Genomic DNA, 14,587 nt, shown 5'->3' with positions numbered 1-14,587 from the left:
TACATGCATATAAATTTTTATCTATATCTATCAATATAGTCGGCAATAAAACAACTTAAGAAAAATTTGTTATACTTTCTAAATGTTTTAACCTATTTACTGTAATCTTCTTAATAAAAATTGATTAAAATATTATTTTTATTAAAATATTATTAAATTGAATTATTTTTCAGATTAAACATTTGAAAATATATTATAAATGATTTAGTAGCTTTTTAAAAAAATAATAGAAAAAAAAACAACTATTTACCCGTAGAAAAAATACTCATTACAATTATTACGATTATTTTTTTATAGACATAGATATTATGAATTTTGTTTTTAGGGAATTTTTAATAGATGGTCGATTTTTCTATTTAAAAAAAAAACGTTTATATGTGTGTGTATATATATATATATATTAAATATGGAAGGAATTTTTGAAAAAGATTTAAAAGAGCGAATATAAAAAGGGGGAAAAAGCCTGAAAAGGAAGTTCATAGAAACTACGTAGTGTAAAAGTCTAGGGCGTTAGACTTAAGAGAGGATTTCGGTTTCTGTCTTTCTATAATAGCTGCTGCTTCCCTTCGATTTCTGTGATCTCCTCCCTCCATTTTTCATCAATTTGAACTCATATTTTCAAAATCAATCTCTTTCATCTTCATCTTTAATTTTGATCTCACCTAACGATTCTATCCATTCGATTCTTCGGTTTCCTCTTTTTTCATCTTCATCTGTTCTTGTATGACGATTCAATCTCCTTCTGCTTCATTTTCATAATCAGATTTGATTTCTTCGTTTTTTCTCTCTTAAAGAAGATGAAATCCTGTTCTTCGGACAGAATCGGAGTTAGACAGTACAATAAATCGGAACTTCCACGGCTGCGGTGGACGCCGGAGCTTCATCGGTACTTTGTTCAGACAGTCGAGATCCTCGGCGGAAGAAATCGTAAGTAATTTTTTTATTGATTAGTACTTTGAGCATTTTTTTTTAGTTCATTTCACGGCGCGTTTTGGCTTTGGAAATGGAAAACTATTTCGGCAAACATGAGAGAGGAGAGAGAGAGCGCGATTGTGCGCGATCGTCCGTATTCGAATCTTTGATTGCCTTTTCTGAAGATCTGACTTGTTGCAGAAGCAACGCCGAAAAAAATCCTGCAAATGATGGGAGTGAAAGGACTGAAGATTTCACACATAAAGAGCCATTTACAGGTACTTTTTCCAAATTGAATTTTGATATAACGCTTAATTTTCATCGCCATTCCTTTCGATTGAGTGATTCCTTTTTCCTTTTATATATATATTTCAATTGCATTTCCTCATCAATTCACAAAACAAAACTTCTCAGATTTCTTTCATCATTCGTTTGTTTATATAGTTCGTTGCGCGATCTGATCATTCTTGATTCTCAATATTTTGAACTGATTCCAAAATATATATACATATAAACGAATTAAACTCTTGTTTGATTAGGTTGAGTTCTAGTCTGCTGAATCTCATAAACCTATCACAAAACAATATACAAATGCACTGAATAAACACATTTTTATACACGAATCATACAGACGAAACGTATTTTGTTAAGTAGATTTGAGTTTTCTAACACATGAACTCAAATTTAGCAAAGTTAATGAAACAAATACGATCTGTAATTAAAAGGAATTTATTCAAATATTTGAATCAGGGTAGTGAGAGTAGAGTAGACTCTCTCTTTCTCTCTCTCTCTCTCTAAATGTGAAAATGGAATTAAGCCAAACAGATAAGATTAAAAAGTATAGTAGTAGCTAATTAATTCATAGGGATAGGATTAGGACATTGGTTTTTAATTAATTAAAGAAGCTTTTTTTTTTTTTCTTTTTTTCTTTTAGGAATTAAAATAAAGAGTTAAGTTTTGGTTAGGTAAATTCCACACATCCGGACGGAAAAAAGTAGCCTTTTTAATTCAATTAAATATGAAATTAAAGACAAAGAATTAGAATAATTATGAGTTCTTGCATGGCGACGCTACTCTTTTTTTTTTTAAAAAAAAAATCATTACTTACAAATATCCATATTCTATTTCAAAATAATTAAATTATAGATTTAGTCTCACAATTTGAGAAAGTTAGAACTACCGTATGAGGAAGATGGAATTTAGTAGATTTCAGGTACATAATTTTGTAAATATTACAATCTAAGTCCAAAATATTAGCTCGCATTAATAGATATTGCAATTGTTTTAAAACTTTTGTATACATTTAATTATTAATATTAAAAATATTACTTATTTCCATTCATGTTTAAAATATTGAATTTATTTTTTATAATTTAATTAAAATATCATAAATAGTCATACAATTGTACCATTTATATGATTATCTTAATTTTTAAAACTAAATTTTAATTATAAACTAGTTGGAATAAAATTTAACTTTTATTGAAAATATGATAAAATATCATCGTGAATGTGTAATAGACAGTAATAAACTATGATAAACTACGTTATATATTTATCATACAAACTATTACAAATATACGATAATATAAATATTTTATTATATTTATAGTATATTTAGAAAGTAAATTCATACTCTTATTTATTATCTATCTTGAGTAGATGTACAGAAGTATTAAAATAGAAAATGGGACTCAGTGCGAGGATTTAGTGATGAGACAAGGCGTGAAGCACAGAAGAAGAAGAACATTGCACTCTTGTGATATCAAAACCTTCTTCTCCTCAATCTCCTCTTCCAACGAGTACGTTCCTCAATTTCCTTTATCTTGACGTATAGCATCCCTTCCTATTAAAATTATTTAAAAAGATAAAACTATTACAAATATAACAAAATTTTGTATTTTATTAATGATAAATATCGATAAAAATTTATAAAACTTTTATCGGTGTCTATCAATATCACTGATGAAAGTGTGTCTACCGATATCTATAATCAATATGCATTTATAGTTTTTGAAATTTGTTATGTTTTATAAATGTTTTAATTTTTTTTTAATATTTGAAAACAAATCCTATTATTTATGATTTTTTATCAACATATAAATCATTAGTCAATGATTAGGTACACCTAGATTTTTTTGGAGTAAAAAATTTAAATATTTGACTATAAATTGTCAAATGATTAAAAGATTAAAATCGAGATTGGATACAAAAGGGCTTTTTCAATATGAAGTGTGAGAATTTTATTTTAATAAGATAGCATATATATAAATAAATAAACTCAACAATAAGAATGGTTTGGAGACCATTATATACTATCTACGTGCATGGTCCTGTGCATATCTATAAGATAAATAAATAAACCGAATAGCAATGACTCTCTCTTTCTTTCTTTCGTACTTTCTTTTTTCTTTCTTTCTTTCTTTCTTTCTTCTGTTGATTTTAAAAAATTTTAAAGTTGTCAAATTATTTAGAGAAATATAGTAGTTTTTAATAAGACCTTCCTAAAAAATTACTCTTGAGACAAAAACCTAGAATTTATTTTAAAATAAATAAAAAAGTTGTGAATAAATAAAAGGTGGGATGTCATATCTTAGCTCTCTTTTCCATTGCAAAATAGCGGTTCTTTTTTCATCTACAGACTTGTTGGGGAAGATACCCAAATGTTAAAGAGTGCTTTGGACCCAACTTCCATCTCATTTTTTATTCTCATATATGGTTTCATTGTTGCTACAATACTTATCTAAATAATTTCAAAAAGTCTTTATTTTTAGAGATCTTTTAAAAATAAAAAATTCTTTACATTTTTTTTTTATAAACCCTCTTAAAAACTAAAAAGTACAATATTAAAAAGAAAATCTAGTAACTGCAGATGCAGTTTTTTTCTTTTTAAATCTATTTTTTTTACTCTCTCCTACTCGGGAGTGGTTATGGTTAATGACAAAACATACAGTCAGCATATAGAAAAATAATTTCAATATTTGCCTTTTTCTTTAAGAAAAAACAAAAACAAACAAAGCATGCTTTAACGCAATATATATGTTGCACAATTAAAGTAGTTTTCTTAATACAAATAAATTATTTTTCTTTTTATAAATACGGATAGGGTGAGTGAAAACTACCGATAAATTTTGTTTGGAAGACCTTACAAATTCAAATATTTAATTTGATTAAATAATTAAAGTAAAATTTAGGTTCCTAAAATGGCTTTTTCATGCAAAGGATAATAGAATTTAAAACATAACATTTAACACAGTCAAGTACTAAATGTAGGATTTATAAGTTTGATTAGAGTGACGTGTGAGTTATGAGTTGTGGTTCAAATTTTAGTTTATTTTCTCTTAATACTTCTGAGGGTTATATTATTTAACTGATATTTACATATATATGATGAAACTAATCTTGTTTTAATTTTCATTTTGAAAAATCATCCTAAATGACAATACTCTCCTATCATCAATAGAATATAAATTTTTACAAATATTTGTTTATCATTTTGCTATATTTAAAAATTCTTCTTTTATTATTATTTTTTAAAAACTAATGGGGTATTTAAATATATTTAATAAAACAATGTTTAAATAAATTATATTTAATACTGATCCCTATCCAATATTTTGCAGAATATTGAGAGAAGAAGAAGAGTTGTGCAGAGATAAAACAAAAGACGAACCCTCCTCCAACATAAAAGACAGAATTATTTATCAACAGGTAAATAGTGCTCCAAATTTTATTTAATTTAACATATAGTATTCATGTTATAGTCAATCTCATTCAACACAATGTTACCATTACCATCTTTTTTATTTTAATTTTGAAAATAATCCTAATACATTATCAATTTGTTCAAACTTTTAAAAACATTTTTCAAGAAACAAACGTGGAAACATTATATAATAGTATGTACATTGAATTGGTTTCAAATCTCCTTTTGACTCAAAGTTGGAATTGCAAAAAAGTAGATATCTCATTATATAATAGTATGTACATTGAATTGGTTTCAAATCTCCTTTTGACTCAAAGTTGGAATTGCAAAAAAGTAGATATCTCATAGGAATAGAAATCTTTAATTTTTTTTAAAAAAACATTTATGGCGTAGTAAAATCTAGTCTAGAGAACATTCAAATTTTTTCTATCTCAAGTTCGAACAATCAAGTCAATATTTTAAGTACAAGTTGGAGAAGGAAAAAATTGAACCATGGACTTCATGGTTCGAGGTTCTTAACACATACACAATACCAGTAGAGTTAAGTTTTAGTCGGTAAACCATTGAGTCCCAATTTTTTCTATTTTTTTTTTTTTGGAGGCATGTTAACATATTAACACCAGTTAGTTTTTACCTTTTTTAGAAGACCGGTTAATTACTGACTCGAAATTAAAAAATAACAACCAAAATTTGCGATTTTAAATTTTGTAGGATTCAGATTCAGAATCGGAATCGGAGGAGGAATGCGTTGGCGAGTCAATGTTAGAGGACCAAACATGTGATTGTGAACTCACATTGTCCCTCAAACCCTCAATGACACAACAAATTCTAGAGAGACAGTTAAGTGACAATCAAGATAACAACACCTCCTCTTCCAATTCTATCTCCATTTCCCAACTCAATTTTAAATTTGTAAAGCTGAAAGATTTCCCCCATCCTCACCATCATATCAATTTGGACCTAACCATATGAAAAAACCCTAGACCCTTCCATTATATTCATAGCTTTACCCATATTTTATTACACTTTTATGTTAGAAGATTACATGTCAAAGTTTTGTTGTTTGTTCGTTAAATTATATAATATATATATCTAAGGTTAGGTTAAGATATATTCTTATTAAACTACAAATTTAACTCTTAATCCATCCAAAGGTTTATCGTTCATTTAGTTCTTAACGTCAAACACACAAGTTGACGATTCCATTAGACATAAAATTAAATTCTATATGTATGTTAGACCAACTAATTAACAACAAGAGGCTTTTAGGTCATTTAAAAGTTTAAAAACTTACTAAACTCAATAAATATGACACATTAAACATTTTGAAGTTGATGGAACAAATAAATGCAAACTTTAAAATATTATAGACATAAGCAAAGCATGAAATTAAGGAGTGAAAAAAAGGAAGAAAGAAATCCTTTCCTATATATCTACAATAAACAATCATAATGACATTTAAACTAAAGCTAATTCTTCTTTTTTTTTTTTTTCCAATTATTCTTTCCTAGTAGAATTGGCTATCTATGTACTTAATTTAACATGAAATTGTACAATTTTTGGAAGTTCGAGATGTACAAAGTGGGGGAGGGGAGCAGAAGAGGAGCTTTGATAATTTGAACTACCTTCCTTTTATGTCACAATGCTTCTTGGTTCCGAATAGTAGAGATCTTCTTTTGATTTGGGTTTTCATTGCCTCTTTGCTAATGTCTTTTTCAATCCTCTAAATATTTTAGAGAACCACGTCAAGTTCATGATTGATAATATCAATGGAACCACGAAAACCAATAATTGGCCAAAAACGTGCATCTGGAGAACCTGTTGAAGGAAAAGGCATTAGATTTTTTTTTAATTTAAGTGAAGGCACAAGTCGTTATCAAATTTCATTGAAAGTGAACTACACACTACTAATCGTCACAATATTTTGACAAATTTGTTGTATGTTTAAGTTACTAAATGATATATGAATTTAAACTTAAAAGTAATTCATGGAGGCTCTGATTACTGAATTATTCTCCAAAAAGCACATGATTTGTCATTTGCAGAAGCCTTCATTACTAACTCCAACTTCACTGAATAGACCCCATACGGAGAGAATAATAACTAAAGCATTTCGTATGTTTTTTTTAAATAATTTTTTTTTTTAAAAAAAAAAAACCAAACCTGAGCTTTTATATTAATCATTTGAGATGAAAAAGAAAAAAAGAAACCAAACCCACGAAGAAGAGACTTCTAGCACCAAGAAAGGACCTCGATCCAAAATAATTATACTAAAATCTTTTTCTAACATCTATACTACTAACACACACCTCATCAACCAATCTCACACCACCTGCTTGATCCTATAATATTTTGGTAGCAAAGAATCTTGTAACCCACAACATATTAATTCAAGTTAAATGGCAATGGATAACCCACCATGGTTTGGTCATGTGATAAAAGGAGACATAGTAGACATAGTCTCAACAACTAACTAAGAGATCATAGGTTCAATCCATAATATCCAACTACCTAAAAATTAATTTACTATGTGTTTCCTTTTAACATCAAAATGTTGTAGGATCAAGTGAATTGTCCCGTGAGACCATGGGTTCGATCCATAATATCCAACTACCTAAAAATTAATTTACTATGAGTTTCCAAAACATGAATATTAAAAGGAAAAAGTTAAGTGGCAATGGACAAATAACAAAAAAAAAGACTTCAACAAATAGTTGAGAGATTGATTATACCTGATTCAAGTGTAAGTAGACATGGTAAAATAGGTACATGAACAAAAGAATTCTTGCAACCTGAACAACAAAAATATATTCATATTAGTCCAATCGCTTACAATAATCATATTATAGAAATTATTAAATATAAAAAAATAAATGAAAAATTATTTTATATGACAAAACTATCTGTAATAAACTATCACGATCCATTGTAGATAAACGATGATATTTTGTTATATTTGTAAATATTTTAGTTCATTTTGCTATATTTAAAATATTCAAAATAAATATAAAAATTACATAAATAATCAGACTTTTTTATTTCTTTTCGTTACTAACCAGCCAAGCGAAGAATATAACAATTCCATTTATGAGGTATGCTTTTGACTTCTTCATTCCAGCTGTATCAAGGTACCTACGCAGAAAAAATTATTTTAAAAAATAAACTATATTCGTAGGATGTATGAACAAATCTCAAGTCAAAATCAACACTATTTCACTTGATAATTATAATTTTTGTTAAAATATCATTTTGGTCCGTATAGTAATTTAAAGTTGGTACGTTTTTAATATATATACTTTCAAGTGTCCAATTTTAGCCTGCATATTTTTAATAAATCTTAAATTTAGTTTCTCAGAGTTTATCAAAATTGGCTAAATGGTGACAATAATTTTCATGCAAGAAGATATAATATGTAAATATGTTATCGAAATTTAATAAAAAATGTTAATAGATAATAAAAACTTATGAAAAATGTTAACAATATGGACACAATTTAAGTTCTTATTAAAAGGAAAAGAACTAAAATTGAAGAAACTTCGAAACACAAAGTACCAAAATGGTATTTTAACCTAAACTTTCTAAGAGCAAATAATTACCATCTCAAATTGATCCCAGGGGTAGTTGTCTCAGAGATGAGAACCATGTAGGTATAAAGCTGCCCCTCACCAGTCAACATGGCATAGGCCACAGCTAAGAGAGAAAGGAGATGGTGTATCACCTGAAAAAATAAAAAAACACGCCTTTGTCAACAACGAATTTCCCATGATTTTTTTCCCCCGAAGAACACAATATAAGATGACGGAAACATAGAATAGCTTGTAATATTTTAAAGCAGAATGCACTTACATACTCCATTCCACCAATTGCAGGGTAAAACCAAAGGATCATCACAAGATCGGTTATGAAGTAACCGACAGACACCTGCAGGAGCGTCATCAAAACTTAAGTCTATCCCGAGTTTAATAGTTACTGGGGAAGGGTTGAACCAACGATTTTAAGATAGCAGTAGATTAGATGCTTTAACCACTAAACTATGTTTAGACTGACAAAATTTTAAGTCCAACACACATAGAAAACTAGAACAGAAAAAGGAGTCCTAAAATACTACAGGAACGGACTCCAATCCAAAAGAATAACACCAAGCAAAAAATTACAAAAACGTCCGATTAACAAACACCCAAAAAGACGCATTAAACCTCACTGCTTCCCACACTTCTTTGGAAAGTTAAAAGCTTCCTCTCGAGCTGCTCCCCACAAAATAGCACAAAAACAAGCTTGGTATAAGACTATTCCCTTGTCACAAAAGGGAAATTTCGTTAAAAATCTCCTCCATTATGTAACAAAAGTCGACACCAAATGCCTAAAAAAGACAACTCCAAAGAGAAAAAGCAAACTCGCAACCCCACAAAAGATGGTCAAGATCCTCCTCCTAACGAAACCTAAGATAGAGACATGAAAAGACAGAAGAAAAGGACCAGTGTTCACCATTCACTCTACCGAGTAGTACTTCTCAAGCAAAAAACTTCATTTTCTTAGAAACTTTTACCTTCCAAAGAGAAAAAAAGAAAACCTAAGCCCTAAATGGGAAGAGAACTGAGGGAAAAGAAAAAGGAATGACACAAAAAATCCTCAGATAGACTAGGGAGCCATCCATACCCAAACATCCCTTATCCCAACAAAAACCCTCTTATCGGAAACAATAGGAAGAAGACCTACCACCTCCAAAAACTCACTATCAATGAAAGGATGACAAAAACCCAGAATAAAAGAAGGTGGAGACTCTAAGGGACGAAGAATAGAAGTGACCAAGCGAAACCTCATTTCAGGCAGACGATAACAGGGAGGGGAAAATCACAGCGGGCTTAATACACACCCAAAAATCCTTCCAAAAGTAAATATTAGACCAATCCCAAGTAAACATTTAACAAACTGTAAAACAAAGGACAACCCAACACTATGGTCATCCAAAGGTTTTTACTAGACCCTTTTAACGCACTACTTGAAATCCTCTTCCAAATATAATAAAACAACTAAGTTTTCACAGCAATACTTTGAACTATGTTTCATCTAGGGTAGCTTCTAGAATATTAAATCCTAGAAAGGTGGGCACATGACTCGAATTTATTCTCTTTTAATACTTCATTATTTACACTAACATCCGTTGACCACTATGACAAGTCATGGTGGTTAACAATGTGTCATGTTTCTTTGGACACAATTTTCAAAAAACAACATAGATTTTTAGATTGTTCGATAACACATTTTCAGCTTATATATTATTTCAACTGAGAGTTTTAATTACCAAATGCCAAAATCACACTGCTCTCTGTCCCCCCTTCCAACTTTCCATGCAATACTTCCTCATAAATAAAGCTTAATACCCCTGTTATCCTCTCAGTGAGAAACTTAAGTTTCTTAAATCACCCATTCATCCCAAAAACTTATGCTGATAGGTGATGACAAATTTAATATAATATCTAACACTTCCCCTCACATATGGGCTTAAAATATCAATAAAAACCCAACAAGTAGAAATCAATATTAAATGGGAGGAAATAACGTTGCAAGGGTTTGAACACAAGACCTTCCTGGACCACTTGCTCTAATACCACTTTAAATCACAAATTCATCCCAAAAGCTTAACTGATAAGTGATAGCCAAATTTAATATAATATCAACAATTATTACGACCAACTTGATGGGGAAGTAACAATGATATAAATCATCTGCACCACCCAAAAAAATTATCCGAATCTTAAATCTCGAAGGTATACATTTCCTTTCAGGTTTCCATCCTAATTCGTAGTACCTGATAGGGCATATTCTTTCAAGAACCATTCCCTGAAACAAAAATCTCCATCTTTTTTATTTTATTTTAACTAGACAAATCTTCCATCTTTATTGTTACCACACTATGGTCTATAAGCTTCACAAAGTTGAGGGAGGCCCTTAACATTTCCAGCATAAGACAAAATTGCCCACACTATGATACCTACTCATATATATGAATTTAGTACAGAGATTGCACTTACACCCAGGCCAAATGTAGATATTGTTGAACTACGAAAGGTAATAGGGCCAAAATATCGGTCAGAGTAGAGATCTGATAGAAACACCATGTATAATGCTGCTGCTGTGATGAAAATGGCATGGACAGTTGACATTGCCCTGTAAAAACAGCAAACACAAAAACATATTACAAGGAAAAAGGAAATAAACCAATGCAAAGAAGGGAATGGTCATGTACCGGTTGTTCCACTCCACCCGCTGAATCCTAGAAAGATTAGAATAGCTCTTGAAGTAAACACCGCTAATCAAATCAGTAAGATCATAGACCTGGGAACCATAGGATGAATTACAAATGATGCAGAAATAAATACAACGAAGAAGAACTTCACATGCAAACTCACAAAGAGAAGAAACTAACTACGAGCATATTATCAACCTTTTTACATCATGATGATTGCATGGAAGATAAAGTCGCATGCAAGGGACCCACATTCAACAAGATAAAAGAGCCATAGATGACAGGAAGGTACCAATTTGCTCGCAAGTACGCCTGCGGGAATGGAAATATATGGTACAACAGGATCTGATAGAACAAGATACTTAAGTAGTTGCTCAGCCTGGCTCTTTAGTGACATGATCGCTTGTTTCAATCTAGGGTTACAGCATGCCACAGCTTCAAAAGAAACAAGATGCACAATTCCTTCAAATTCTCTAACTTCTTCTCTGCCTATTCACACCTGTCTTCAAAGTAAAAAATAAGCCAGCTTCACCAACTAATGAAGAAAACTAAACATCATGGGCAGAGTTAAAACAAGAGCATCATTCTCATTCACCACTCTATAAAGGTCAACCCAAAACATTAGGAGAGTCTAAAAAGCAAAGTGAAGGAACTACAAATCAAAAGATTTCATCCAAACAGATTGCAAGCAAGTTGTGGCAGAGTGCTCTCAGAATCTCAGTTAAGGAAATAGGATTGGAGAGGTACTATATAGGTTTATCAAATTTAAGGCTTCCTTAAGAAGCTTTACTTTCGTAATTAATTAGTAGTTTCCCTCTTCTCTGTAAGGGAACAATGGAGCAGTTCTACCATCCAAAACTCATCTAGGTGGAATCCTTTTGCTTCTATTGCCAACTGAAAGAACTTTGTACAAACCATGGCATTTTCCTTGGTTTAATGTCACATCTCTCATTACAATTTTATGTTATCTAACGAGGGATAACAATTGATATTCTTCTCAATCTATAATGTGCAAATGAGCAAGAAGCAGTCAGAAGATAAATTAAATAGTCACAAAGTAGTATTAGTATTCATGCTCAAATATTCCCCATGTAGAAAGATTGCTTAAAACCCCCAAAAGAAAGAATACAAAGAATCAAACATGATGACACAGGAACTGGTGTGCTGGCAAGATCAAAGCAGAAATTTCACTCGTGAAATACTGAGGCTTCTTCTCGTCTATGGTATACAACATATGGCCTCTTGGTGGAGTTCATATCACAAAGACATCTTTCGTAATAAAATATTTCCATTATTATTACAAATTGGAAAACCTTTATGTCATACAATCTCTTTAGGAGGGAGCACCCTTGGCTCTCGATCCTTAGGTGGTTCCTTTTGGCTAATTAGCTCGATCAAAATTGGAGCAAACGAACATGTGAAGATTTTATTTCCAATTTTTACTGGTAAAAAATTGGCCTTACACTTAAAAGTTAGAACTCTGAGGTCTAATGCTTAGTCATCCAACTTCCAGATGTAAGCAACAAGCTAAGTATATTTAAAACCTAGGATAAGCTGATCGTGACACAGTAAAAACAACAATGCATGTTGCAAATTTTCTAATAACAGATCACAATCCTTTTGCTCAAAAGCTCTAAATGTACAACAAGTACAACCAAGCTTCATTTTTGAACCACAGGCTGAATACACAAAGCATCTCCTAAACAATCATAAGCTGCAGTTCAATGAAGTTCTACACGACAGATAGATAATACATAACAACCTCAGAACTGAAAGATCAAAACTACCAAACACAAACATTGTGAATTAGCTTCAGAGTCCCACCGTATGTAAAATTCACACTTACACTCATCACAAAACTGAAATACAAAGGAGAACGTCCAACTTCCAAGAACCACTGACCAGCAAGTTTCACAATGGCAGTCTAATTGAAACTCTTATAAAGCAATCAATCACATTGAAAACATACATCAATAAATTTTAAAAACTGAAAAAGAAACAAACAAACAAATAGAAGTCAAATTTACACTAATCACGAAAATCGAAACTCGAAGAAGATCGTCAAAATACAGAAACAGAAATCCGCAAGTTTCACAAAGGTAAATCAATCCGTCATCAATTTCTAATGCAGCCAAAAAAAAAAGTCAATCACACTGAAAAACGAAAGAAATAAACAAGTAGAATGCAAATTCACACTCATCGCGAAAATCGAAACACGAAGAAGATGGTCCAAGAACATCAACGGCAGTAAGTAAGTTTTGCAAAGGACTAATTCCGACATCAATTTCTAAAGCAAAAGAACATAAACCAAAAAGAATGAACAAAACAAAACAAAAACAAGGATTAAGCATACAAAAAAAACTCACATAAAGAATAAAATAGAATTAAAAACACCACAGAAATGCGCGTTTGATCAGAAAATCAACCAAAAAAAATCGAGAAGCAAAAAATCACCAAAGATGATCACAAAAGCAATAAAAACTCACCGGAAAATCGGCGGAAAACGTGACGACGCGGGGGAGAAGAATCAGCAAGCAATAAGAAGAGCGGAGAAGGATTGAAGGAGGAACAGAAAATAGGTGAAAGAAAGGCGGAAAATGGGAATGATAATGAAAATGAGAAAGAAGAGAAGGAGGAGAAATAGAGAGAAAGGCAATGGAAAGAGGAAAAAGAAATTTCTGTTAGGAATGGAAGAAAGAGAGAGGGAAGGATTAGGGTCAGGTAATTGGGCCCAAGGCAACGCACAAACAATACTTTAGTCTCTTCTTTTCTCACGCTGCGCTGCGCTCCTTCGCGTTAACCACTACGATACGAACATTCCAGACAAATCCACTCTTATTATTTTATTTTCTTAACTCTAAATAGTATGTTCGTTTCTCTATTTTGACTTCTGCTTCTTTTCGTCTATTTTCGTCGTTCAATTTTAAAGCTAATCATTTTATTTTTTTATCTATTTCTCTTAGGATGATCTGCTTTTTCCTTAAATAAAATAAGAAGTCAACAAGTTTTTCACGTAGCAGTCAACAAAAGTTAGAAGTTTTAATTACCTCATATAAAGATTTAATCTTCTAGTAAGATGATTAAGATATGAGATTCCTCAATCTTAAATAATTTAGATTTAGTGTATATTTGAATTACTTTTTAAAGTGTTTAAATTTAAAAAAAGAAAATCGTTTTAAAAAATTTAAAGTATTTAGTAATTTGTCAAAATGATTTTTTAAAAAACGAGATTGAAAAACAATGAATTTTAAACAAAACACATTTTGAACAAAAATTATGTATATAGACATTTATAAAAATCCTAACTAAATATGTAAATGTTTAAATTTCATTTTAAAGAAAGTGTTTAAATAAAATGTATTTTTGATAATTCAAACACACTCTAAACCGTATTTCATGTAATTATATATTATCTTTATTTATCTTTATATTATATTGATTTTTAACTTTAATCCTACATGTCAAAAATTAACTCTCCAACCCAATAAGATAAAGCTCCAAAGGGCAATAACTAAAATAAACTTTTTAAAAATATAAAAACCAAAATAACCATTTTAAAATACATAAATCAAAAGTAGTATTTAAATTCATGAAAAAAAAAAAGAGAACAAATAAATTGATCTGTGTCTTATATATAGAAAAAACAACAATCAAACAAACTAAACAAAAGATTACAACTGATTTTCTATAATTTGGATAAGTTTGACATTTAGAAGAAAAAA

At 30.4% G+C, this 14,587-nt stretch overlaps 2 protein-coding genes across 4 annotated transcripts; one reads left to right on the top strand and one right to left on the bottom strand.

Moving 5' to 3' along the window:
- Window positions 1–432: 432 nt before the first annotated feature.
- Window positions 433–5,671, top strand: LOC103504120 (myb family transcription factor MPH1-like). The gene is made up of 5 exons (XM_008468574.2): window positions 433–927; window positions 1,114–1,190; window positions 2,575–2,714; window positions 4,536–4,623; window positions 5,330–5,671. Exons 1-5 carry the CDS (start codon window positions 798–800, stop codon window positions 5,588–5,590), a joined length of 696 nt encoding a protein of 231 aa, XP_008466796.2. The 5' UTR covers window positions 433–797; the 3' UTR covers window positions 5,591–5,671.
- Window positions 5,672–5,949: 278 nt separating this feature from the next.
- On the bottom strand, window positions 5,950–13,685 carry LOC103504121 (uncharacterized). 3 transcript variants are annotated; one of them, XM_008468578.3, is made up of 9 exons: window positions 13,352–13,685; window positions 11,158–11,364; window positions 10,866–10,954; window positions 10,651–10,786; window positions 8,465–8,539; window positions 8,215–8,336; window positions 7,675–7,750; window positions 7,351–7,410; window positions 5,950–6,436 (listed from the first exon to the last, which is right to left on the bottom strand). In XM_008468578.3, the coding sequence occupies exons 2-9, from the start codon at window positions 11,260–11,262 to the stop codon at window positions 6,308–6,310; spliced, it is 792 nt and encodes a 263-aa protein (XP_008466800.1). In that variant the 5' UTR covers window positions 11,263–11,364; window positions 13,352–13,685; the 3' UTR covers window positions 5,950–6,307. The 3 variants fall into 3 exon arrangements, with proteins under 3 accessions (XP_008466800.1, XP_008466799.1, XP_050943978.1); XM_008468577.3 differs by having other exon boundaries at window positions 11,158–11,368; window positions 13,352–13,658; XM_051088021.1 differs by lacking the exon at window positions 5,950–6,436 and adding an exon at window positions 6,505–7,232 and having other exon boundaries at window positions 13,352–13,632.
- Between the last annotated feature and the right edge of the window lie 902 nt (window positions 13,686–14,587).

The sequence above is a fragment of the Cucumis melo genome, chromosome 7 (assembly GCF_025177605.1).
Source record: "Cucumis melo cultivar AY chromosome 7, USDA_Cmelo_AY_1.0, whole genome shotgun sequence".
NCBI classification, from domain to species: domain Eukaryota; kingdom Viridiplantae; phylum Streptophyta; class Magnoliopsida; order Cucurbitales; family Cucurbitaceae; genus Cucumis; species Cucumis melo.
The sequence above is the reverse complement of the archived record's forward strand: the minus strand, read 5'-3'. Positions and strand labels throughout refer to the sequence as shown.

Coding starts and splice junctions, on each gene's coding strand:
- LOC103504120 (XM_008468574.2), top strand. CDS start 798: ATGAAATCCTGTTCTTCGGACAGAATCGGAGTTAGACAGTACAATAAA. Junction 1,191..2,574: donor ACATAAAGAGCCATTTACAG/GTACTTTTTCCA, acceptor TATCTTGAGTAG/ATGTACAGAAGTATTAAAAT. Junction 4,624..5,329: donor ACAGAATTATTTATCAACAG/GTAAATAGTGCT, acceptor TAAATTTTGTAG/GATTCAGATTCAGAATCGGA.
- LOC103504121 (XM_008468578.3), bottom strand. CDS start 11,262: ATGTCACTAAAGAGCCAGGCTGAGCAACTACTTAAGTATCTTGTTCTA. Junction 10,787..10,865: donor CGGGTGGAGTGGAACAACCG/GTACATGACCAT, acceptor CTGTTTTTACAG/GGCAATGTCAACTGTCCATG. Junction 8,337..8,464: donor CAATTGGTGGAATGGAGTAT/GTAAGTGCATTC, acceptor TTATTTTTTCAG/GTGATACACCATCTCCTTTC.